Here is a 25155-nt window from a genome sequence, read left to right as displayed (position 1 = left end):
TTTTGCCTACTACGTATCTTATGGCCATCCTCCAATTGACCAGTTACCTATATGAGAAACACATTATCCAACGGGAAGCCTACCACAGCAGAACCAGAAAGCTGAGCAAAAATATGTCAGATTTTTAAAATCTTGTGTTTCAAAAGTTGAAGTCTAGAAGGCAGAGCTATTATAGAAGGTAAAACAATAATCATCATTATAATGGCAATAATAAAACAATAGAAGAATCTGTGATCTGTTAGAGAATTACCTTCTCTCGTATCCACAAAGAAGTAAAGATCATTTGAGCTGGTGGAAGAGAGGAATGTTGGAAGTCAAACAAAGTAATCTAGAAAATGCTAATGAGTATCCTAAAAGGGTTCCCATCCTCTATCCTTACCAGGCTAAGCCCATGAGTGGATGAAGGGGATAAGGGGATACAGAATATCAGGTGGGCTTGAGGGTTATGAAGGTAAAGGGGTTCTGGGCATCCCTTGCTATATAGCACAGGTTGACAGCAAGCATAGTGAGTGCTCCTCCCCACTGTGAAAACAGCCGACTATAGATCCTTTCCTGGCATGTCTAGATCAAAAGAGCTCCAGACAGCTTTTCTCAGATCCTCCAGGTGGAACTGTTGGACATTTCTCATGCCCTCTAGAGGCTGGAAAAGCTAGCTGATGGACAGAGTCAGCTGGCCTTAAATGACCTTGTGGTGGAATAAAGCAGATGAGGCAGCAGCTGTACTACACACCTGTGATTCAGGTGGGAATGGAGAGGAAGGAGAGTGATGGACAAGGGTCAAATGAAGCAGCAGGTACCAGATTAAAAAGTGATGGCCCAGCACCAAACATCCCCTTAGCTCCTAGGCCTTATGGGTACGTCGGCCCTTTGAACTCAAATGTTCAGTTAAGAGATGGGAGGCAGAAAAAAACTGAAATTGACTAAAGTTAATTTTCCACTAACAATGGAACAGAAATGAAATGAAATTCAGTTACAGAAACGTTATAGAACATTAGATATGCTGTGCTCCTAAATTTGTGTGGTCGCATATATATCCACTACGTACAAATATCAGTATTGTGGTCTCATTATCTCACTTATAAATGGTACTTTGTAAATCCCAGATCATTGTCAGTTATGTTCTTTGAGCCCTTTGAGTTTTTTTTTTTAGAAAAATTTATAAGTACCGTTGCTCCCTTTTGAAAGATTAAGAAACTGATGCTAATGAAGTCAGCATAGACTCCAGAGCTATGGTCATTCTAATGCCTAAATCCAGGCTTTAGCCCAAATCACTCAGCCCAGTCTCCTTTCCATGATTCTTCAACAAGAACTCATCTCAGCTCCAGTGTGGGAAAGCAAGGCAAAGTGGCCCTGGCAGAAGGGCTGATAGTGAGACATGGTCTTGGTCTTCCACCCTGCCACCCGGCGGTAAGACCTTGGAAAGTCACTCTGCTTCCTGAGCCTGTTCCACACTCCTGAGGGAATCTACTACCGCCCAGGTTTGTTGTGAGGATGAGCTCTTAGCTTGTAGACATGCTTTGAGAACTCTAAAGTATTCTAAAAATATAAGGCATTATTATGTAATACCTGAAGGAATTTCTTAGAAGGTGACCCAAGAGAAGAAGTTTCTCTTTACAGACATGATGGAAAATCTACAGAGAAATGAAAGGGATTTAAAATCTCAGGAAAAACGTGAGATTGCCCTTTCTATTCTGAAACACAGAGAGGAGCTTGCCTTACATCCATTGAACCCTAAAGTAGTGGTTTTAAAATTACATCCTTAATCTAGAGAGGAGGGTCTTTGACAACTTCATCAGACCGTTGAATTTTCTCTTATCCCCTAGGGAATGAATGTTCTTTCTCTTTCTTTCTCTTTTAATTTTTCCAGTTTATGTGAATAAAAGACAAAGAGACACAAGTCCAACCTACACATACACACACACACACACCCCTCTGTATTTGAGGTTTCATTCCTATGGGATGTCTATCCTAAAAGAAAAAGAGAAGGATCTTAATTAGAGAAAAGAGAACTAATGGAAAAAAGGAAAGAGGCAGACAACTTAATCCTTTGAAAAAGGTCAGCCTCATGTTCTGGACATAACACGGGACATCCTTTTGAGCTGTCTGTCCACTGGCTGGGTTTAAGCCTTGAGCAAATCCTCCTCTCCTCCACTAGCACCTTTCCAATGTGCTATATGAAGGGTTAGGTTTCAATGGTCTGAGGCAGACAGCTGTTGATGTATATCAATCTAGCATCTACAACTCCTATTGCCAGCACCCCAGTTTTTCTTGAGAATCTATGCCTTCCCCCATCTCAGGGCCATGCATTTCAGGTGTAGCTGCCTCCTGGTGCAAGCTCCAGGCATGGCTGGCTCTAGGATGAGCCCAGTTAATCCCCCTGACCAGTAATTGGTGCAGGGATAGATGGGCATGACAACCAAGTTGGCCCAATGAGAAGGAATCTGGTGACAGTAGTTGGAGGTACTAGGAAAGAGGCGTTTTTGTCCTGTAGGACTTGCATCCAGCCTGCAGCTGGCCCGAGAATGGCACAGTGCTAAGGAAAGCAGAGCTAAGATTAGCAGGGGGATTCCAATGACATTGCTTGAGCCCTTCAATCCAATTTTCTCCAGACTTCAACTTAAGCCAATGCATTTCCTTTTTTTTTGTTTGTTTTTTTGCCTATACTAGTTTGAGTTTAGTTTCTATCACTTGTAATCCTGAGAATTCTAATCACTAAAATTTCTAATTGCCCATTCACCTCTGAAGATCTGTTGATCTTTGTGTCTCAAATATAGTTTCATTGCATTATCTCATTCTAGAAGCTTCTTCATATTGATCTCCTGACCTCTGTCTGTTTCTCAGCTGGTGTGTAGCTGCATTAAGGGTCAACTGTGTGTTCTATCTCCCTTGGGTCTTATTCAGACAGGCTAGTCCACAGCAGGATTCCCATCCCTACTGCTATCCTTCGCTGCTTCTTCTTTATTTTTTCTTTATTTACTGAGATGGGTACTTTTGGGGTGTTGAGCCAAATCAACAGATTCCCTGGGTTCTCCCTCAGTTTTTTAAGAAACATAAACTGAAAAGCCAGTCTGTGCTATAACGTGTCACAGGTGACTTAATAAAGCTAAGTACAGCATACAGTAAGGATACTGTATGGAAAAAAAGGTCACCTATGGGGAGGGAAAAGGCCTTATAAAGGAGATGTCTCAGGAAAGATGTTCACTTGTTTGCTTGATAGGCTTTGAAAGCAATTCTTTCTAGGCAGAGAGAAGGTACAAGAAAAGGTTCTGAGGCATGAAACAGGCAGGCAAGTTCATAGAACCCCATCTAATTAGCTCCATTAGGCTCTAGTGTAGACTGAAATGAAGCAATAAGAGATGTGGCTGGAGAGACTGAAAAGGGACCACAGAAAGAAGAACATTGAATGCCAGGCTGAGTTTAGCCTATGTGGCAATGTTTCCCAAGTGTATTTTCCAGATACCCCAACACACACACACACACACACACACACACACACGTTAAAAAGTCAGGTTCCCGGGACCTAATTTCCTCTTTAGAATAAAAGCTTCTAGAGGTCAAACCCTGTATCTTAGGTCATTCTTATAAAACCATCAATTTTGGCACACCCTTCTGCAAGCAACAGGAACCCTCCCACTTCTTCTGTGACCTTGTCCCACACTAGATACTAAAATTCCAAGCAAACAAGGCTGCCTCTCCCTTCCTTCATGTCTTTGCTTGGCTGTCTCCCCTCTTTCCCTAATGTTAAGTTGACTCATCTTTTGAAGCCAAAGCCAAAAGCCAACGTTCCAAGGAAGCCTTCTATGAAACTGAGGTCCCAGCTGAAACTTTCTCTTCTGGACCCCACCAAAGCACCTCCTGTCCATACTAGTTACACCTCATTGACATCCCCCCTACTATTGTATTCACAGAGGTAAGGCATTCCCTGTCTTACTCTCAAATGGACTGTAAGCTTCTGAAGGTCAGAAGTTCTCCAAGACCTATTGTGCGGTGGGCACTTAAGTTATAATATCTTGTTTCATTCTTCCAACAATTCCAAGAGGTAGGTATAATGACCTCACTTTACAGGTGAGGAAACCAAGGTAGGCTGGCATGCTGAAGGCCGCAGAGGCAGGTGAAGGTAGTGCGAGTGTGATCCTCCTTACCAGCATTCCCTCACAGGGCAGGGCTTCCAGCAGGTGGCCTTAGCACCTGGGCCACTGCCATGTTCCTGGGCCAATGGGCACTTACCACACATCCTGAGGAGTCCACCTGCCGGTCAGATACACACTTGAAGTTGCGAGTGCAGCCCCCATTGTTCCGAGAGCAGTCACGAACTGGCCCGAAGGAGGACAGCAGGTCATTGATAGTTTCAAAGTATGTGGACAGCATCGCTTCTTCCCTTGGAGAGAAAGGGGATGGTTAAACCCCAGAGACATTTGCATCCCTAGATTTAAAAAAAATGTGAATTCAATACATTTGAAACCATAGCTTATTTATAATCAGGAAAATAAAAACAATCAATATTACAAAAAGGAAACAACAACAGGTATACCATCATATGACACGGTGCTTGTCAAGTTGTGATACAGAGAAATGCGCCTAGAACTCTATACTCTTTATTTCATTAATACTTATGATTCTTGGAGGCAGTCATGAGATGTACACTTTACCATAAGTGAACTGTGGCTTAGCAAGGTGAAGTATCTTGCTGAAGGCCAGCAGCTTACAATGTGACAGAAGTGAAGTTTGTATTAACTTCCAGCTGAGTCCAAAGAGAAGGCTCTTCTCACTACCTCTTAGCTTGCATCCTACCTGTTTCTACAGATTTCAGAGCTCCCTATAGCAACTCTGCAATTGGGCACATTCCTATTATTCCAACTTTGTGAATATAAAATTGAAACCATGAAAGATTGTGGGACTGACTCCAAAGCCAACAGTCTATAAACAGCAGAGCCAAGACATAAACACAGGAATCTGACCCTCTAGGGCCCTAGATCCTTATTTTTCAGACTATTGTGTATAAGTCACACCATCGAGACTGTCAGCAACTGTTGTTGGAAAGGTCATGGGATTCCAGGGAAATACATGATTCCTCCCAAATGAGGTTCTTAAAAGATAAGACTAGACTTGATACCGTAATCCATGGATCTGCCAAAATTTTATGAGATGGAATTCTCTACAATGGAGGATACAGATGGGAGCTTCTGATGCTGTCTTCTGCAGAAAGGGCCCGAAATAAGAGATACACTTGCACTGGGGTATGTGATTTCCACACTTACAGGAGATTTTAAAGGAGCACCATGAGCAGTGAGAAGAAGCACATATCCTTCCCTGGTCTGTGCCTCATGAAGTCCAGAGCTGTGAAGCAAGGGAAATGAAGCAGGAAGAGGCTAGCACACACTAGAGGGGGTATCTCTGCACCATCTTGCATAGCTTCTTCCACTCTTCTCCAACTCAGGCTTGGAGCAGGTTTGAAACTCCTAATTCATTTCCTGCCTCCAGTCTTACCCCTTCTGTCCCATCTTTCATACTGACTGTCAGTGAACTTGGTAAATCCCAGCTCTAATTAGATACTCCTCTGATCGATAGCTTCCCAGTACTTGGAGAAAAAATATAAATTAACTTCTCTGACATTCGGACTTCATAATCTGGTCCCTGGTTACCTGTCCAGCCCCAATGACCCTCTCCTCATATCTCTATCCACTAGGTACAGGCTTCGTCTCATTCCCTGAACACAGAATCTCTGAAAACAGGTTCTAAACTGGAAAGTTACATGCGGGAGGTTTATTGACGAGCCCTCTTGGGAGATGCATCTGTAGAAGGCGAGGAAGGGCTGGGCATGGTGGCTCACGCTTGTAATCCCAGCACTTTGGGAGGCCTAGGAAGGAGGCTTACTTGAGCCCAGGAGTTCAAGACCAGCTTAGAAAACGTGGCAAAACCCTGTCTTTACAAAAGTTTTTTTGAAATTAGCAGGGTTTAGAGGAGCATGCCTGTGGTCCCAGCTACTCAGGAGGCTGAGGTGAGAGGATCTCTTGAGCTACAATGAGCCATGATGAAAACCCTGTCTCACAATAAAATAAAAAATAAAAAATAAATGGCAAGCAAACAAGGCAGGATTTGGTAAAGGGAGAGACTGACCTACAATGCAGGTCTGAAGCATCAGTTGATCCTGCAGGGAGCTCTGGAGCTGAGAAGGCCCTTTATGGATGTCCTGAATTAGGGCAAGGAATCCAGGCCTTTGCATCCCCACAGTAGCCAGTCATTGGTGGGGGCTGCTGTCTGGAATGGGATACACTTGGATAAGCCAGTTCCCTGAGGCTGAAGGCAATGCCTAGTCACTGACAGCCACAGCTGGTGGGTGGGTGGGCTGGCCCTGAAGAAGGTATCTGGGTGTGGTACCTGCAGGCACCTCTCTCCATCCCTAATCATGCTCTTCCTTCTGCCTGGGATGCCCATTTCCAAATGCTTACCTGATGAAATCCTAACAATCTTTGTCTTTGAAAACCCTTCACATTCATTCATTCATTCATTCATTTATTATACAAGCTTACTGAGTGCTCACCATGTACCAGGCACAATACTAGGTGCTGGGGACACGGCAGTGACATTAGGCAAGGTCCTGACTCCCGAACTACACAGTAGCTTTATGTTACCACCTTTATGAAACCTTCTCTGCTTCCCCCTACTAGAATTAATTCCTTTTCCCTGTGAGCATATTGGCTAAATCTTTTAACTTATTGATCTTAATTATCAGCTTCACAGTCTCCCAGAGAGACTATAAGCTTTTAAAGGAAAAGGCTCAGGATTTATTCATTTCTCTTTAGCCCTCCAGGGGCCTGGAAGGAACCTGTGCTAGGTAAACGTTTTCAAATGAAACACAGAAAACTCCCAAAGGCTTAGACGCAGTCTTCACCAATGAGTAGTTTTACTAAGAACCTCCTCAGCAGGGCAGTCTTCTCTGTTTCCCCAACTCTGGGTCCCCGTTCCAAATCCTTCCTCTTCAGGGATGCAGCACAGGGACAAAGGAGAAGGGTGAGGCGCTGCCAGGATTATCCTTTGCTTCCTAACTTTGTATGTAGCAAGGTGACAGGTTTATGGGAGAGGAGAATTAATAGTTCCTGAAACGAACCTCTGGGGAGACTTGCCACTTTTGAATCACGAAGAGAGTTGAGGATCCTGGGAAGACATTAAGCCTATTAAAATATTACCACCCTAGAAGGGAGAAGAAGAAATGGAAAGTAAGAGGAGGAGATAAGGCAGAGGGACCTGGCTGGGCATGGTGGCTCACGCCTGTAATCCCAGCACTTTGGGAGGCCTAGGCGGGCTAGGTCAGGAGATCAGGACTATCCTGGCTGACATGGTGAAACCTCATCTCTACTAAAAATATAAAAGATTAGCCGGGCATGGTGGCATGTTCCTGTCATCCCAGCTACTCAGGAGGCTGAGGCAGGAGAATTGCTTGAACCCGGGAGGCAGAGGTTGCAGTGAGCCGAGATTGTGCCATTGCACTCTAGCCTAGGTGACAGAGCAAGAGTCCATCTCAAAAAAAAAAAAAAAAAAAAAAAAAAGACAGAGGGACCTGAGAAAGTGAGAGAACAAGAGACAAACAAATAGAGAAACTGCTGAGAAGGGACACAGAGAGACAGAAACACATACAGTCACCTGGAAACAGATAAAGGGATCTAAAGGTATAGATGGACAGACAGAGAGATAGAGAGTTATAGAGGGACACAGGTCATAGAGACAGAGAGGAAAAGAAAGGCAAATAGAGGAGAGAAAGAATGTGAAAAGATAAAAATGAAAAGTTAGAATTGGAAACAGAAAGCAAAGAGAGGAACAGAGGCATAAGAAACAGATGAAAAGAGGAGACAGCCTCAAGGTAAACAGAACAAATGAGTAAGTGTGCTGAGGAGAGGGAGAGAAGGTGGGAGGGGGCGTGAGAAAAGGGAGCAGGAGGAGACAAATGCAGAAAAGACAGAATGAAAGGGAAGAGAAAGACAATGAGTGAGAAAGAAAACAGGCCGGGCATGGTGGCTCATGCCTGTAATCCTAGCACTTTGGGAGGCTGAGGTGGGCGGATCACTTGAGGTCAGGAGTACGAGACCAGCCTGGCCAACATGGTGAAAGTCCGTTTCTATTAAAAATACAAAAAATAGTCGCGCGTGGTGGCTCGCGCCTGTCGTCCCAGCTACTCAGGAGGCTGAGGCAAGAGAATCGCTTGAACCCAGCAGGCAGAGGTTGCAGTGAGCCGAGATGGCACCACAGCACTCCAGCCTAGGAGACAGAGTGAGGCTCTGTCTCAGAAAAAGAAAAAGAAAAGAGAAGAAAACACAGAACCATGGAGAGCAGAGCCGGACAACAACCAAGAAACAAGGAAAGGGAAGAGAAAAACAAGCAAAAACATGTCACCTTTCTGTGGAGCCTAGAGACAGTACAAGTTATAAAAATACAAAGGCTGTCCGCGTTTAAAAGGATTGATTCTGCATAGACATCAGTTACATGAGGGGAACATTACTTAAAACACACAGACCTGACACAGGGGCCATTACCAAGTCAAGAGAAGTGATTGTGTCAGGCTAGGGAATGAAGAATCTGACCACAAGACAGAAAAAGAGCTTAAAGCAGACACTGGCGTTTTCTTAACTCTGTGGCTCAATCCTTCATCTGGCTTGTGGAGCCCAGAGTTTAGGGTCTGTGGGATCTTAGAGCTGCCCCAATCTGGGGGCGGGGTGGGGGGGGCAGCAAAGAGATGAATGGAAGAGCACTGGGGGCGGAGATAGGCTGGACTGATGGACACTGCCCTGGGGCATCAGGAGACCAGGGTGAGAATCCCACTTTTGCCAGCAATCACCAAAATTATCAATATCCTCTTCATTAGTTAGGATTTCCTGGGCACCTGCTATGTGCTAGGCATGGTACTAGGTTTCCTTCCTGTAATATTATCTGTGATTTTCACAGGAGCCCTAGAAATGACAGTTTTATACCCAATGTGCAGCAGGAGAAACAGGGTCTTAGGGAAGTTATGTCACTTGTTGCGGTTCTCAATGGCGTGATGCAGTGAGGCCAGGCTGTGCACTCGAATCTGCGTGACCTCAAGTCCTGAGCTACCTGAGTTAAACTTCAACGACTTACTCTGTGTCTTGGGCAAGTCAGAGCCCTCCTAACAGTAAGGCCAGTAAGAATCTGTGTTCAATCTCTCTGTCTTAGCAGAGGAGGACAGAATGGGCAAAGCCTGGGCGGTCTTTATCTACTTCCCATAACCTGATTCCTGGGTCATGCATGTGATCCACAATAGCCTCAATCCATGCAGGAACAGAAGGGGAAAGCACAGTGTTTAAGTTTACTAGAAGGGCCATAACAATTACCATGAACCAGCTCACTTAAAACAACAGAAATTTATTCTCTCGCCATTCTGAAGGCCAGAAGTCCAAAATCAAGGTTTGGTAGAGCCCTGGTCCCTCTGTAGGCTCAAGGAGAGAATCCTTCCTTGCCTCTTCAGAGCCTCCCATGGCTCCTGGCCATGCTTAGCTTTCCTTGACTGGCAGCTTCAGGACTCCTTCCTCTGTCCCCATCATCACATGGCCTTCTTGCCTGTGTGTGTGTGTTCTCTCCTCTTCTTAAAATGACACCATTGGGCTGGGCGCGGTGGCTCACACCTGTAATCCCAGCACTTTGGGAGGCTGAGGCAGGTGGATCACCTGAGGTCAGGAGTTCGAGACCAGCCTGACCAACATGATGAAACCCCATCTCTACTAAAAATACAATAATTAGCAGGGCGTGGTGGCGGGTGCCTGTAATCCCAGCTACTGGGGAGGCTGAAACAGGAGAATCTGTTGAACCCAGGAGGCGGAGCTTGCAGTGAGCTGAGATCACAACATTGCACTCTAGCCTGGGCGACGAGCAAGACTCCGTCTCAAAAAAAGAAAAAAAAAGAAAAGCAAGAAAAAAAATGACACCATTAGTTGGGTTTAGGGTCCACCTTAATCTGTTATAACCTTTTCTTAGTTATATCTGCAAAGGCCTTATTTCTAAATAAGGCTACATTCTGAAGTTCTGGTGAACACAAATTTTGTGGGGACACAATTCATGCAGTTCCACCAGGCACAGGGGAATGTGCCCACATTTGCTTGGTAGGACAGAGCCAGGACTAAATAAAACACCTCAGTCCTTGACTCTTATCAAACTGCTCCTAACACTGCACTGGCTCTTCTCACTCTAGATACTTCATGTTTCATTGTGGTCCTTACAAGGTTTGAAAAATCTTAGAGAAAAGATCATGATGAAGTCACTCTCCATATTATCTGTGCCTTTATTTGGAAGGAGAAAAGACTAATTTCAATTAAATACCTACCACAGTCCAGGAACTGTGTGGAGGGTTTTCAACCACTCTACAGAACAGAGCTCGGCAAACTTTTCTGTACAGGGCTAGATAGTAAAGATCTCAGGCTTTGCAGGCCATACAGTCTCTGTCCCAATCATTCAACTCTGCTTTTGTAATACACAAACAATCATAGACAATACACAAAAGAATGAATGTAGCTATGTTTCAATAAAACTGTATTAAAGACAGGTGTAGTGGCTCATGCCCGTAATCCCAGCTCTTTGAGAGGCTGAGATGGGAGGATAGCTTGAGCTCAGGAGTTCAAGACCAGCCTGGGCAACAGAGTGGGATCCCATTTCTATAATTTTTTTTTTTTAATTAGCCAGGTGTGGTGATGTGTGCCTGTAGTACCAGTTACTCAGGAGGCTGAGGTGGGAGGACTGCTTGAGCCTGGCCAAGTTTGGGGAGGTGGGGGTTAAGGATTCAGTAAGCTGTGAGCATGCTACTGCACTCCAACCCGTGTGACACAGTGAGACCTTGTCTCAAAAAAAAAAACAAAAAAAAACAAAAAAAAAACCTGTATTTACAGAAAGACACAGCCAGATGAACGAATTATTCTCTGTTTTAGATGTGAAAACCCTGAAGTGAGTGTTGGAGTTAGGATTTGAACCCAGGTAGGTCCAACTTCACATTCTTTCTCCTACATGAATCTTCTGAAACTCAGCCTTCTCATCTGTAAAATGGGAACAATATCTGTCTCACTCTCAACTCTGTAGATGATTATGAGGATATAATAACACGATATAGAAATGTGTTTTCCAAACCCTAAAACCTAATGCAAACGTATTCATTGTTTATTCATTCAAAAAATATCTGAGTACCTGCTGCATGCCACGTACTGAGCTGATTATTATTATGGCTTTTCTTTGGCCTCCCAGCACCTGTTTCTATTCCTATATAACTCAGACATTGTGCAAAAGGTTCCAAACATCTTTCTATCTCTGACATACAAATTATTATTTTTTCTGTTAATACTGGTTCCAAAATGGAGATAGCCAGACCCCACCAGACTGGGTGAGACAGCCATCCCCTCATTACCTGACTGGTCAAGAACAAATGCATCACCTGGATTCCATTTGGCTGAGTCAGCCCAAGCCCCACTCAGGGTGAGCATTAGGCAGGGTCGCTGGGAACAGATGCTGACATGGCCTGCTGTTAATAAATACCAGGAAAGGTCTGTGTCACTCATAGAGAGATGTGAATGGATGATGCCAAGCCAAGACAGTGACAAGTCCCCCACTGATGCAGATTAATCATTCTCTGGTAATAGCCGGCAACCTTGTTTCCTGAGCTCCCTGGGAAGGAGGAACCTAAGACAACGTACTGATAAAAATCAAGCTCCTGGTGGGCACAGTGCCTCACACCTGTAATCTCAGCACATTGGGAGGCTGAGGCAGACAGATCACAAGCTCAGGAGATTGAGACCATCCTGGCTAACATGGTGAAACCCCATCTCTACTAAAACTACAAAAAATTAGCTGGGCATGGTGGTGGGTGCCTGTAGTTCAAGCTACTCAGGAGGCTGAGGCAGAAGAATCGCTTGAACCAGGGAGGCGGAGGTTGCAGTGAGCCGAAGTCACACCACTGCACTCCTGCCTGGGCAACAAAGCGAGACTCCATCCTCCAAAAAAAAAAAAAAAAAATTCCAGCTCAGTTTATTTTTTTTTATTTTAAAGAAAGAAAGCTTTGATGGATATAATTCACATACCATATGATTTACCTACTTAAAGTGTACAGTTAAGCAGGGTACAGTTTAAGTGATCAATATTTAAATATTTTCATCAACTCAAAAAGAAACCCTGCCTCTATTATGAGTCCCTGCCTACTTCCTCCCAATGCCCCTAGTATTGGGAAACCACAAATCTTCTGTCTTTACAGATTTACCAACTCCGAACACTTCATGTAAATTAAGTCATATAATCTGTAGTCTTTTGTGACTGGCTGCTTTCAGTTAGCATAGTGTTTTCAAGGTTCATCCATGTTTCAGCATGTATCACTACTTCATTCCTTTTGTATTGCCAAATGATATTCCATTATATAGATATTCCACATTATATTCATCCATCATTAGCTGATGGACATTTTGGTTGTTTCCACTTTTCAGTTACTATGAATAATGCTGCTATGAACATTCATATACAGGTGTTTATGTTGATACATGTTTTCATATATCTTACGGCTCCCCCTGCCCTGGGATTTAGGGAGCCTTCTCAGCCCCTAATAGCATGAGCCACAGTGTAGAATAATAGACAAGAGGGCAAGTTTGTCTGGAGTCAGACTGCCCTGAGATGGAATCCCAGCTTCATTCATTATGAGACCTTGGGTAAGCCTCTTCTTTTTGAGACGGAGTCTCACGCTGTCATCCAGGCTGGAGTGCAATGACGCGGTCTCGGCTCACTGCAACCTCCGCCTCCTGGGTTCAAGCGATTCTCCTGCCTCAGCCTCCCAAGTCGCTGGGACTACAGCATGTGCTACCACTCCAGATTAATTTTTGTATTTTTAGTAGAGATGGGGTTTCACCATATTGACCAGGCTGGTTTTGAACTCCTGACCTCAGGTGATCCAGAGACCTTGGGCAAGTCTCTTAAACCCTGAGCCTCAATTTTCTCATCTGTAATGGGGATATTAATACCTAACTAGCAGAGGTAGCATGAGTAATAGATTAGAGCAAATGTGTTCAAATGCCTGGCACACAGTAAGTGCCTAACAACTGATGATAATTAATAGTACCAGAAAGTCCCTCAAAGATGCAAGAACCATGCCTTGAGAATGTTGAGAAGCTCAACGTAGGAGAAGGGATGAAAGATCTGAGACCCATATGGTCCATTACTCAGTTAAAAATGTTTCACTGGTGCTGGGCTTGTTCTGGGCACTCGGCTGGGTTCCTGGGGGACATAGGAATGGATGTGACATGGCGTGTGCTAGGCAGGAAGATAAATACTAACTTAGCAAGATAAGTGAGGCCACAGAATCAAAGAGATGACTCTCTCTCTTGCCAGACCTTGGAAGTAGGAGCTCAGAGAAGGCTTTTTGGAGGAGGTAATGTAGAGCCTGAGACATAAAGGATGGGTGGAAATTAGGTAAAGGGGGATAAATAGAGTGGGATGAAAATAAATTCTAGGCAGAGGAAAAGAATATGCTAAGGCCTAGAGGTAGGAGAGGGAATACCCTGATTGAGAGGCTTCAAGAGATGCAGAAATGCTGAACTGTCAAGGAGGAGGTGAGATATGGCAAAGGCTGAAACAGCAGGAGTGCCAGGAGCCAGGCTAGAGAAGATTCCTGTGTGCCAGGCCATGGTGATTCTGGACTTTACCCTGGAAGCTATGGACTGCCACCCAAAAATTTAAAAGCAGATCCTGCTTTTATTTAGAGTAATACCATAGATGAATAGTTTACACAAATCATTATGGCAATAATAGTTAATGCTGATTGTGCATTCATACTGTGCCAATAAATGGTTTAAGCACTACATGTATCAACTCACTTAATCCTCCCCAAAAATACAGTGATGTAAATGATACATCCCCATTTCATAGGAGAAAGAAACTCAGGCACCATTTTGAGGCTGTTTTGAGACCTGTTATGGATAATGTAGGTAAAACATTAGGACAGTGCCTGGCACATGGTGACTGCTTTATAAGGATTTCTTGAAAAACACCTTCCAGGGGAGGGATAGGGTGAAGTGGCACAAGCTACAGTGAAGTAGATTTGAACTTTTCCAAAGCCAGAGATATTCAGCAAGGGAACACTCTCTTCCAATTTACTGCTCCAGCCTTCAGGAATGCATACTGAGGAGGGATGGCCATTTTCCTGGGATAGTTGTGGAAGGAATCAGGCCTCCAGGGGAGAGGGTGTACAATATTATGGTGATAACAACACTCACAAGGGCTAATATCTACTGAGAATTTGTGACACGAGAACTTTGGCTTAATGGGATTGTGCTATTATCCCTGTTGATATGGTTTGGCTCTGTGTCCCCACCCAAATGTCAGGTTGAATTGTAATCCTCAATGTTGGAGGAGGAGCCAGGTGGGAGGTGACTGGATATGGCAGAGCGGGGAGGCAGTGTACTTCCCCACTGAGGTTCTCGTGGTAGTGAGTGAATTCTCACGAGATCTGGTTGTGCAAACGTGTGTAGCACTTGCTCCTTCACTCTCTTCCAGCTGTTCTGGCCATGTAGGACATGTCTGCTCCCCCTTCCCCTTCTACCATGTTACTCAGTTTCCTGAGGCCTTCCCAGCCATGCTTCCTGTACAGACTGTGGAACACCGACCCAGTGAAACCTCTTATCTTTATAAATTACCCAGTCTCAGGTAGTTCTTTATAGCATACAAACACAAACTAATACATCTGGTTTTTTGTTTTTTATTTTTTCAATTTGAAAAGAAATGTACACACTCACGTGCAGGACTTGGCATTTACAAAGGTGAGAGGACTGGCAGTGAGTCCATGTGACAGAGCTGGGTTTCACTGCGGCTGTATCTGACTTCGGACTCTTTAGTGTCCTGCCTTTCTCTTTAAGAGTTCTTTCCACCCAGAGATTCTGGGACTGGTGTTTTAGCTGACACTTAACATTCTCCTTCCTCTAGCAATTGTGGTTTGCACTAATTTGGGTTGAGATATATATATTGCTGTTCAGAGTGGTCTCATAACTTCCTGTGACTGTCTTGTGCCTCTGAGTAGCCTGTAAGCTTCCTGCATGCCTAGAGTCCTCCTCAGTCACATCCCTCAGTGCACTGGGCCTGCTGCAGCTGTTCGCTGAATAAGGACAGGTGTTGAAGGAAGAGAAGGAGGGCACAATAAGGCCCATCAGCTGTGCAGTCTTTAGAACAAAGAGAAAATGATTGTAATGTCCGTTGTACATCTGTGTGATGGAGGCAATAATATTCAACTCACAGAATTGTGGGTCAGAATTCAAAGAGTTAAAAAATATGAAAGTCTCTTATCACCAGGCTCAAACAAATAAAGATCCTCAATAAAAGGCCGTTGTGTTTTGGAAATGAGTTTGTGCATTTAACAAATATTTACCCAGCACTCATCCCTGGAGTTGTAGGGTGGGTATAGACACAGCCTCATTTTATTGCGCCTCACGTTATTGTTCATTGCAGATATTATTTCTTAAAAATTGAAGGTCGGTGGCCACCCTACATCAAGCAAGTCTATCAGTGCCATTTTTACAACAGAAAGTGCTCACTTCATGTCTATGCGTCAGATTTTGGTAATTCTCACAATATTTCAAAATTGTGTTATTATTATATCGGTTATGGTGATCTGTGATCAAAGGTCTTTGATGTTCCCATTGTAATTGTTTTGGGGAGCCCTCATTGCGCTCATATAAGGCGGCCAACTTACTCGGTAAACGTAAGGCCTCCCTGTTCGCTGAGATACAACAATATTGAAATCAGGCCAATTAATAACCCTATAATTTCCTGTAAGTGTTCAAATGCAAGGAAGAGTCACACATCTCTCACTTTAAATCATAAGCTAGACATGATTAAGTTTAGTGAGGAAGGTATGCGGAAAGCCAAGATTGACTAAAAGCTAGGCCTCTTGCACCAGTTAGGCAAGTTGTGAATGCAAAGAAAAAGTTCTTAAAGGAAAATAGAAGTGCTACTTCTGTGAAGACACAAATGATAAGAAAGTGAAACAGTTTTATTTCTGTTATGGAGAATGTTTCAGAGGTGTGGATAAATTAAACCAGCTACAATATTCCCTTAAGCCCAAACTAGGGCACAGTCCTAATTCTTTTCAATTCTATGAAGTCTGAGAGAGGTGAGGAAGCTGTGGAAGAAAAGTTTAGGCAGAGATTGATTCATAAGTTTTAAGAAAGGAAGCCATCTCCATAGCATAAAAGTGTAAGTAAGGAGAAGCAGCAAGTTCTGATGTATTAATAGAAGCTGCAGCAAGTTATCAAAAACATCTAGTTAACATAATTAATGAAAGTGACTATGTTCAACAACAGATTTTCAATGTAGATGAAACAGCCTTGTATTGGAAGAAGATGCCATTTAGGACTTTCATTGCTAGAGAGGAGAAGCCTGGCTTCAAAGACGCAAAGGACAGGCTGCCTCTCTCATTAGGGGTTAATGCAGCTGTTGAAGCCAATACTCATTTACCATTATAAAAATCCTAGGACCCTTAAGAATTATGCTAAATCTACTCTGCCTGTGCTCTATAAATAGAACAGCAAAGCCTGAATGACAGCACATCTGTTTACAGCATGGTTTACTGAATATTTTAAGCCCACTGTTGAGAACTCCTGCTCAGAAAAAGCTGTGATGGAAATGCATAAGAGGTTAATGTTGTTTTCATGCCTGATAACACAGCATTCTTTTTGCAGCCCATTCATGAAGAAATAATTTCAAGTCGTATTATTTAAGAAATACATTTTGTAAGGTTATAGTTGTCATAGATAGTGATTTTTCTGATGCATCTGGGTAAAATAAATTGAAAATTGTCTGGAAAGGATTCCCCATCTTAGATGCCATCAGAAACATTTCTGATTTATGAGAGGACGTCAAAATATCAATATTAGCAGGAGTTTGGAAGAAGTTGATTCCAACCCTCATGAATGACTTTGAGGGGTTCAAGGCTTCAGTGGAGGTAACAACTACAGATATGAAAATTGCAAGAGAACTAGAATTAGAGGTAGAGCTTGAAGATGTGACTGAATTGCCACAATCTCATGATAAAACTAATGAGAAGTTGCTTCTTGTGGACGAGCAAAGAAAAGTGGTTTCTTGAGTTGTAAACTACTCCTGGTTAAGATGCTATGAATACTGTTGAAATAAGAACAAAAGATTTAAAATATTACATAAACTTGGTGGATAATGCAGTGGCAGGGTTTGAAGGAATTGAAAAAATTCACTTTCAAAAAGAGTTCTGTGGGTAAAATGCTATCAGACTACATCACATGCTACAGCAAAATCTTTTGTGAAAAGAAGAATCAATTGTTATAGCAAACTTCACTGTTGTCTTATTTTAAGAAATTGCCACAGCCACTTCAGCCTTCAGTAACTACCACCCTGATCAGTGAGCCGCTGTCAACATTGAAGCAATACCCTGCACCGGCAAAATGATTATGGCTCACTGAAGATTCAGATGACCATTAGCTTTTTTTTTTTTCTTTTTTAAAGCAATAAAGTATTTCTTAATTAAGGTATGTACATTATGCTTTAAACATGATGCAATTGTACACTTAATAAACTATAGAGTAAAAAATAACTTTTATATGCACTAGGAAACAAAAGTATTTGTGTAGTTCACTTTATTGTGATATTTGCTTTGTTACTGTGTTCTGGTACCTAACACACAATATCTCTGAGGTGTGCCTGTATACAGAAAAGAGCAAAAGGAACATGGGTTTTGTCCCTCTAAGGCTTACAGTAGTTGGGACAAGTAAGTTCCTCTTCAAAGACTCAACTTTCTGGTCATAAATTGTAAACCAAACCTATCCCCTTCTTTTTTCACAAATCGCGCATCTACCCTATTTGGAAAAGTTTAAGTCTCAGCCAACTGGGATCAGCTTAGATTGTGCGGTCCAACCCCAGCCAATAGGGGAAGGACACACAAACAGGAACTGCATTAGGGTTAAAAACCCCTTCTCTCCTTTGTTCAGTGTGCTGTTGTGATTGTAACCAGCACAAGCAGCAGCCTTCTGCAGAAGTAAACATGCCTTGCTGGGAAATTTTCTGTCTAAGCGTGGGTTTCTTTTGGCTATGCCGAGCACTTGTTTTCAACACAGGTAGTTATTGAAACAGTCACTCAACGAATACCTGCCTTAATATCAATATGTGTGTCTGTGTCTATGGCTATGGCTATGTCTGTTATATCTGTATTTATTTATAGATGTATATCTATATTTCTATATCTATACATCTATGCCTATGCCCCTATCTATACCTAAATTTATAATTACAAACTGTGATAGATGCTTTAAAAATACTGAATACTATAAGATCATATGGCAGAGGGACCAAGCTAATCTAGGGATTTGGGAATGGGAGTGTGCAGTGAGGCAGATCTCCCTGGAAAATATCAGGTCCTGAAACCAAAACAGCCTGTGATCTGGTGGGGTTCCATCAGGCCCAGGCTGTCCCAGGAGAGCTGTGACGATGTGTGTCCTCCACTCCCACCCCCACCATGCACAGTGACCATGGAGTCCATCTGATTGCAGAGACCATCATTCCTCTGGCAAAAAAGCCATCTTCTCCTCCCTGTGCTTGTTCTGACTACTTAGTCATAGAAATTCTCTTCTTCACTTAAACAAATTTATAAGAACAAAACAAAGGATCCCATTAAAAAGTAGGCAAAGGACATGAACAGACACTTCTCAAAAGAAGACATTTAAGCAGCCAACAAGCATATGAAAAAAATCTCAACATCACTGATCGTTAGAGAAATGCAAATCTAAACCACAGTGAGATACCATCTCATGCCAATCTGAATGGCAGTTATTAAAAAGTCAAGCAACAACAGATGCTGGCGAAGCTGTGGAGAAATATTAACACTTTTACACTATTGGAGGGAATGCAAATTAGCTCATCCATTGTGTAGACAGTATGGCAATTCCTCAAGGATCTAGAACTAGAAATATCATTTGACCCCCTATTACTGGGTATATACCTAAAGGAATATAAGTCTTTCCATTATAAAGATACATGCATGTGTGTGTTCATTGCAGCACTTTTTTTTTTTTTTTTTTTTTTTTGAGACAGAGTCTTGCTCTGTCGCCCAGGCTGGAGTGCAGTGGCCGGATCTCAGCTCACTGCAAGCTCCGCCTCCTGGGTTTACGCCATTCTCCTGCCTCAGCCTCCGGAGTAGCTGGGACTACAGGCGCCCGCCACCTCGCCCGGCTAGTTTTTTGTATTTTTTAGTAGAGACGGGGTTTCACCGTGTTAGCCAGGATGGTCTCGATCTCCTGACCTCGTGATCCGCCTGTCTCGGCCTCCCAAAGTGCTGGGATTACAGGCTTGAGCCACCGTGCCCGGCCTGCAGCACTATTCTCAATAGCAAAAACATGGAATCAACCCAAATGCCCATCATGCCAGACTGAGTAAAGAAAATGTGGTACATATACACCATGGAATGCTATGCAGCCATAAAAAGAAAGGTCATGTCCTTTGCAGGGACACAGTTGCAGGTGGAACCCATTATCCTCAGCAAACTAACGCAGGAACAGAAAACTAAACACTGCATGTTCTCACTTGTAAATGGGAGCTGAACCATGAGAGCACATGGACATAGGGAGGGGAACAACACACACTGGGTCCTGTCAGGAGGCTGGGGGAGGGAGAGCATCAGCATAAATAGCTAATACATGTGGGGCTTAATACTCAGGTGATGGGTTGATAGGTGCAGCAAAACACTATGGCACAGGTTTAACTATGTAATAAATCTGCACGTCTTGTACATGTATTCTGGAACTTAATTTTTTTAAAAAAGAAATTCTCCTCTTCACCCACCCCTTTCTCCTACCCTTTGCAAATCTCATCCTTATTTTGAAAAAGAAACAAAAAAGTTTCAGTGGCAAATGCTGAAACTTGAGGATTATTAATTCATAAATTACCCACATGGAGTCACTGAGGGCTCCTCCCAGCTCTCATCTCAGACAGAAGCAACTCATTAAGATGGGAAGTCCTGGGGTCTCAGATATGACTGCTCAGAAAGCCAGCACCTTCCCCAGACTCAGGGTGTGCCCCACTGCTCAGGTGCATGAGAGACTGGTGATCTGGATGGCAGAGGGGGTTGCCGCCAGCCAGGAGAGCCCAGCATTAGACAGTAAATGGGGCTGTGACTTCTAGAAGGAAGAGCACTGGCCTGGAGGCTCAGGTATAGTATCAGGGTCCAGCTTAGCCTCCCTCTGCTGTGTGTCTCTGGGTGATCCTCTACCCTCTCTGGGCCTCAGATTCTACATTTCTACAATGATGGGGTGATCTCTAAGGGCTCTTCCAGCTCCAATTTCTAATAATGTAATGTGGCTTCCCAAGAAGGCCGACAACTGCTTCCAATTGTCAATTTCACTTTCAGAAATAAGGTGAAAATACAAGATTGGAGAGAGAGACAAAGACAGAGACAGGGACAGAGACACAGAGAGAGCAAGAATGAGAATTGTTTTGAACCTAAGGAAATCAAGGGACTGTGTTATTATGAGGAACCAGCCCTGGGCTCACACACCCAGGCCCTGCTGCTCATTTGCAGAGAAACCTAACAACTTATTCAACCTCTCTGAGTCTCAGCTTCCTCATACATAAATCGTCGATTATAATACCTAATTCTTAGGTTTCATGAGGATTACATTAGATAATACAATCTCCATGAAGGCAAGGGCTCTGTCATGCTCACTGAAGTCTAGTGCCTTAAACAGTGCCTGGAACACTGTGCAGACACCCCAATTTGTATTGGACAAATGAGTGAATAAAAACACATGAAATACTGCAAAGCACTGAGTCCACAATGAAGACCAATACACTTGCTTGTATTGTTACAGTAATTGTTACTAACAATAGCCTGCTTTTCACCAATCCTAAAAATGACTCAAGCCCTGAGAACAGGGATTCTTCACTTGGTGTCAGGACCTGTTTTCCAGTCTGGTAAAGCCTATAAAGCCTATGGACCACAACTTAGAGTCATGTTTTTATATGGATAAAATCAAATGAAAAGGCATTCTAAAATAAACCATTTATCAAAATGTATTTAAAAATCAATTGTAACATAATCTACATGTTCCTTTATTGACATATTAAGTAAAATTATCTAGTAGCAGATATAGTAATCGCCATAAATTCAAAGCAATGATGAGCCAAAAAATATATTTTAAGACATTTACAACAAATGAAATATGATATAAAACTATAAGTAATTTCTACTGGTGACAAAGTCACAGGTGCTGCTAACACACCTATGTTTGTTGCCCGAGTTTGTAATAGAAAGAAATGCTAAATTTCAATGAGTGGCTGGCAAAAGTAAAGATGTATTATTTTCCCATGAAATTTCATGAACCACCAGCATAGACCCCAGATTAAATTAAGAGCTGCTGCCGACAATGACACTTCGTTGGGAAAAGCTTCTCTCTGTATAGCTGTCACTGTGAATATAATCAGAAGCTTGGGTCCTGATAGGAAGACAGGAAATTAAAACTGAACTATCATCACACCAAAATAACTCTTTCCTGAAGGGGCACATGTGATGTGGTGAATTACCAGACATGTTTTTCAGAAAATAAATAAATAAGTAAGTAAACAAAAGCTTTCAGGGATTTGCCTTTGTGCAAATGACCTCCTGCCTCAGAACTTCAGTTTCCTTATCTGTGAACACATTGCGGCAATGTTTCCTCCAAGGGTGGCTGGAGAACGGGGTAAAATGAATAAGACAACGTCCGTTGTGCAAATATGCAAATACTGGCGCTTCTGGGTCTCCCTTCCTGTTCCTTTCAGGGCAAAAGAAGTTTATTGCAGCCATCCATGACTGCCACAGGTGCCACGATGGGGATGAATTTCCAAATTTCTTAAGGACTTACTAGGTGCTAGCTCTCATGCTAGATTCTTGGTACTCACAGGTGCTGAGACATGACCCCTGCCTTCAAGAAGGGCACAAGCTGGGGCAGAGATAGCAAGTAAAGATTTACATTGTGAAGCTGAGTAGACACATATTATAGATGCATAAAGACATCATGAGGTCCTCAAAATGAAGCGACAACTCTTCCTGGGCTAGCTAGAGAAGGCTTTCTAGAAGAGGTAGCCACACATGGATCTTGAAGAAAGATGAGAAAAATAATGATGAGGAGGAGAAAAGGAAGAAAAAAGAAAGACAGGATGCCTGCTAGAGGACAGCACAAACAGAGTCACAGAATGTGGAACAGGAGGAGGAGGAAGCTGTGTTGCATAAATACCCAGTGAGCCCATTATTAAAGTGTGGGACAGGTGGGAGAAAAGGGAGCTCACCAGGCCCGGTCACATGTGTTTTATAGACATTTTCTAGTTCACAAGGTGGATCTCATTACCCCATTTTTCAGATAAAGAAACTGAGTCATTTAAAAGTCTATAATTTCCTAGTGGAGCCCTAATAGGAATCCAACTGCCTCTGACTCTGAAGTCCACATTCTTCTCCCAGAATGCCACTTGTTGAATCTGAGTTGGAATCCCAGTTCTGCTTTGTACCTCACTGTGTGACCTCTTGAAGGTCACCGGTCTCTCTGACTTCAGCTTCCTTATTTGTCAAGTGGAGACTATAGCAACTACCTCTCAGGACTGATATTAAAACAAAAAATGATAAGCCATTTAAAGCACCACATGCATTGCTGGGCATAAAGCAAAAATCCAACCAGTGTGAATTCCCTTTTACTGCACTTCTCTGTTTGCACCTAGGGTGGCTACTGCCTTTGCATGGTGTTGACAGGTTAGCGGGAAGTGCAATTTCCCAAAAGATTCCAGCTTACGTAAAACACAAGGCACCTCCACTGCCTACAAAGAATTGGTTTCCATAATGGAAATCATAGACAGCAACAGGCTGTGTTCAGTCTGTCAGCTACTTGCAAAAATTTCAGTAGTAGACAGTGAGTTATGGAAATTAAACACTAGTAAATTCATTTGCTGGATAAGAACTATTTGATGTTTTGAAGCATCAACAATATTTGTAGCACAACTTAATGAATGGATTTTTTATGTGGTGAAAATCACAAGGTAATTACCCAGTGATCATCAATAATTGTAAAAATGTTAAGCATTCAGTGCCTCAAGCAATGATTCCTAATTTCTTTTGGAACAATAAAAGAATTATCCATCCATCCATCCATCCATTCATCCATCCATCCATTCATCCATCCATCCATTCATCCATCCATCCATCCACCCATCCATCCATCATTCCATTTATTATTACAAAGATATTTATTAAGTACCTACTCTTTCTGACCCTGCGCTCTTAGCTGTCAGATACGAGTAAGCCATAGCTTCTGTCCCCAACAAGGCCAGCAGCAGTCTTGCAGAGTAGAAAAGACATAGCAAAAAGACTATTAGAGAGGCCTGTAGGAGCTCAGAAAGGGAAGAGGTTACTTCCAGTTTGGGTTCAGAGAGTGAAAGTTACTGTATGGATTTTAAAAGACTTCAGTCTTTTTGTATCTGAAATTTTGAACCCTGTGATTAAATAGACTTGTTAAAAGATAAATAAATATATTATTGTTTTAAAGATCAGTGATGACACCGAGAAAGAAGGAAAAGGTGACAACAGTGGGGGCAGAAAAGGAGAAGGAGGAGGAGGAGAGGTAGAGAGGGTCATGGACTGAGAACAGTCATTATGTTTGAATTAGCATCATGAGTATGGAGGCAGAAAACAAAAAACTGGGAGACTGCAATCAAAGTGGGGTGGTGGAAATGAAACTCTTGAGTGTAAACTATTCCCCAAAAGCTTGCCTATGTCTTAATTTGTACTTATTTGACAAGAAGATATTGGCTGACCATGGTGGCTCACTCCTGTAATCCCAGCACTCTGGGAGGCCAAGGCGGGAGGATCGCTTAAGCCCAGGAATTCAAGGCTGCAGTGAGCTATGATTGTGCCACTGTACTGAAGCATGGGTGACACACAGAGACCTTGTCTCCTAAAAAAATAAAAGTATTCATTTTCATCAATCAAGTTGGCAAATATTCTTGTCAAATGATAATTCTCAGTGCTGAAGGGGGTGTAGTGAAATGCTATTTTCGTATTCCACTGTGGGAGTATAACTTGCCAACATTTATGGAAAGCAATCTGGCAAAATGTATCAAAACTCTTGAAGTGTTCATACACGTTGACCAAGTGATCACAGTAATCAATTCTAAAGGAAAAATGAGCAATGCAGATGATGACATATGCACAGTGATGTTCGTCACAGCATTGTTTATAATGGGGCAAAATGAAAATGTTCTATATATCTAACAGTGAGGAAATGATCATCAACATATGGTTCATTCCCACAGCAAGATGTCCTGTGAAAGTTTAAAATCGTGATTTCCAGGTATAACTAATGATATGGAAAAAATTTGTTATAATATTAATTTTTTAAAAGGCAAGAAAAATTATATTGATGTAAACGCATGAATGCATATCCCCATATAACCCAAAACCAGAAATTTTAAGGAAGAGGTGGCATTTAACTGGGTTGGATGTGTGGAGTCGGCAGTGAGACTACATGGCGGACAGCCCTTGTATTTGTTTATAAATATCCATGTCCCTTTCTTCTGATAACAACACCTCTGTTTTGGGTTTGTGGAAATTCACATCCCCCTTTCCTCACACACACACACTGGATACATTCTTGTAGATTTTTGAGTTAAGGTGTTGTTTTCCTCCGACTTTATTGGTGAGCAGGTGAACTGACAATTAAGCCAAATAGGTACTTACTCTTGGGAATCTGAAAGTACACCCTCAGCTTTCCTAAGTGGCATGGAGATTGAAGATGCAGAAATCAATTGTTCACAAACTATCCACGCTCTTCTAACTCTTGAAAGTTCTTCCAGGTAGCCCATGAGGGTAGGTCTACTTGGGTTTGCAGACTGATGCAGGTCAGGCATCAGAGGTTTCTAGACAGGGCAATGGCATAAATAGAACTATCATCTACAAGCCGTTATGAAACACTTTCATTCAGAGCATCTGGATTTGATTCAGCAACTCCTGAGTTTTGTCAGTAGAGCAGACTAAGATTCAGGCTTTTGGGAACAGTGTTGAGTGAAGATGCTGACTTTCACATGGACAGACCAGAAGGGATGCTAGTCTTGTGGCATTTGAAGGAGACAGCAGAAGACAAAAGGCAGAGGAAGAGG

The 25155-nt window shown here is 42.7% G+C and overlaps 1 protein-coding gene across 1 annotated transcript in view; it reads right to left on the bottom strand.

Moving 5' to 3' along the window:
• Window positions 1-25155, bottom strand: part of ASTN2 (astrotactin 2) — a 982181-nt gene that overhangs the window by 428787 nt on the left and 528239 nt on the right. Inside the window, exon 11 of the mRNA XM_011950063.1 lies at window positions 4228-4378. Coding sequence (XP_011805453.1) covers window positions 4228-4378 — 151 coding nt within the window. The remainder of the gene's footprint in view (window positions 1-4227; window positions 4379-25155) is intronic.

Source organism: Colobus angolensis, unplaced genomic scaffold (assembly GCF_000951035.1).
Source record: "Colobus angolensis palliatus isolate OR3802 unplaced genomic scaffold, Cang.pa_1.0 Scaffold301, whole genome shotgun sequence".
Taxonomy (NCBI): Eukaryota; Metazoa; Chordata; class Mammalia; order Primates; family Cercopithecidae; genus Colobus; species Colobus angolensis.
This window is presented reverse-complemented; position numbering and strand designations above follow the sequence as displayed.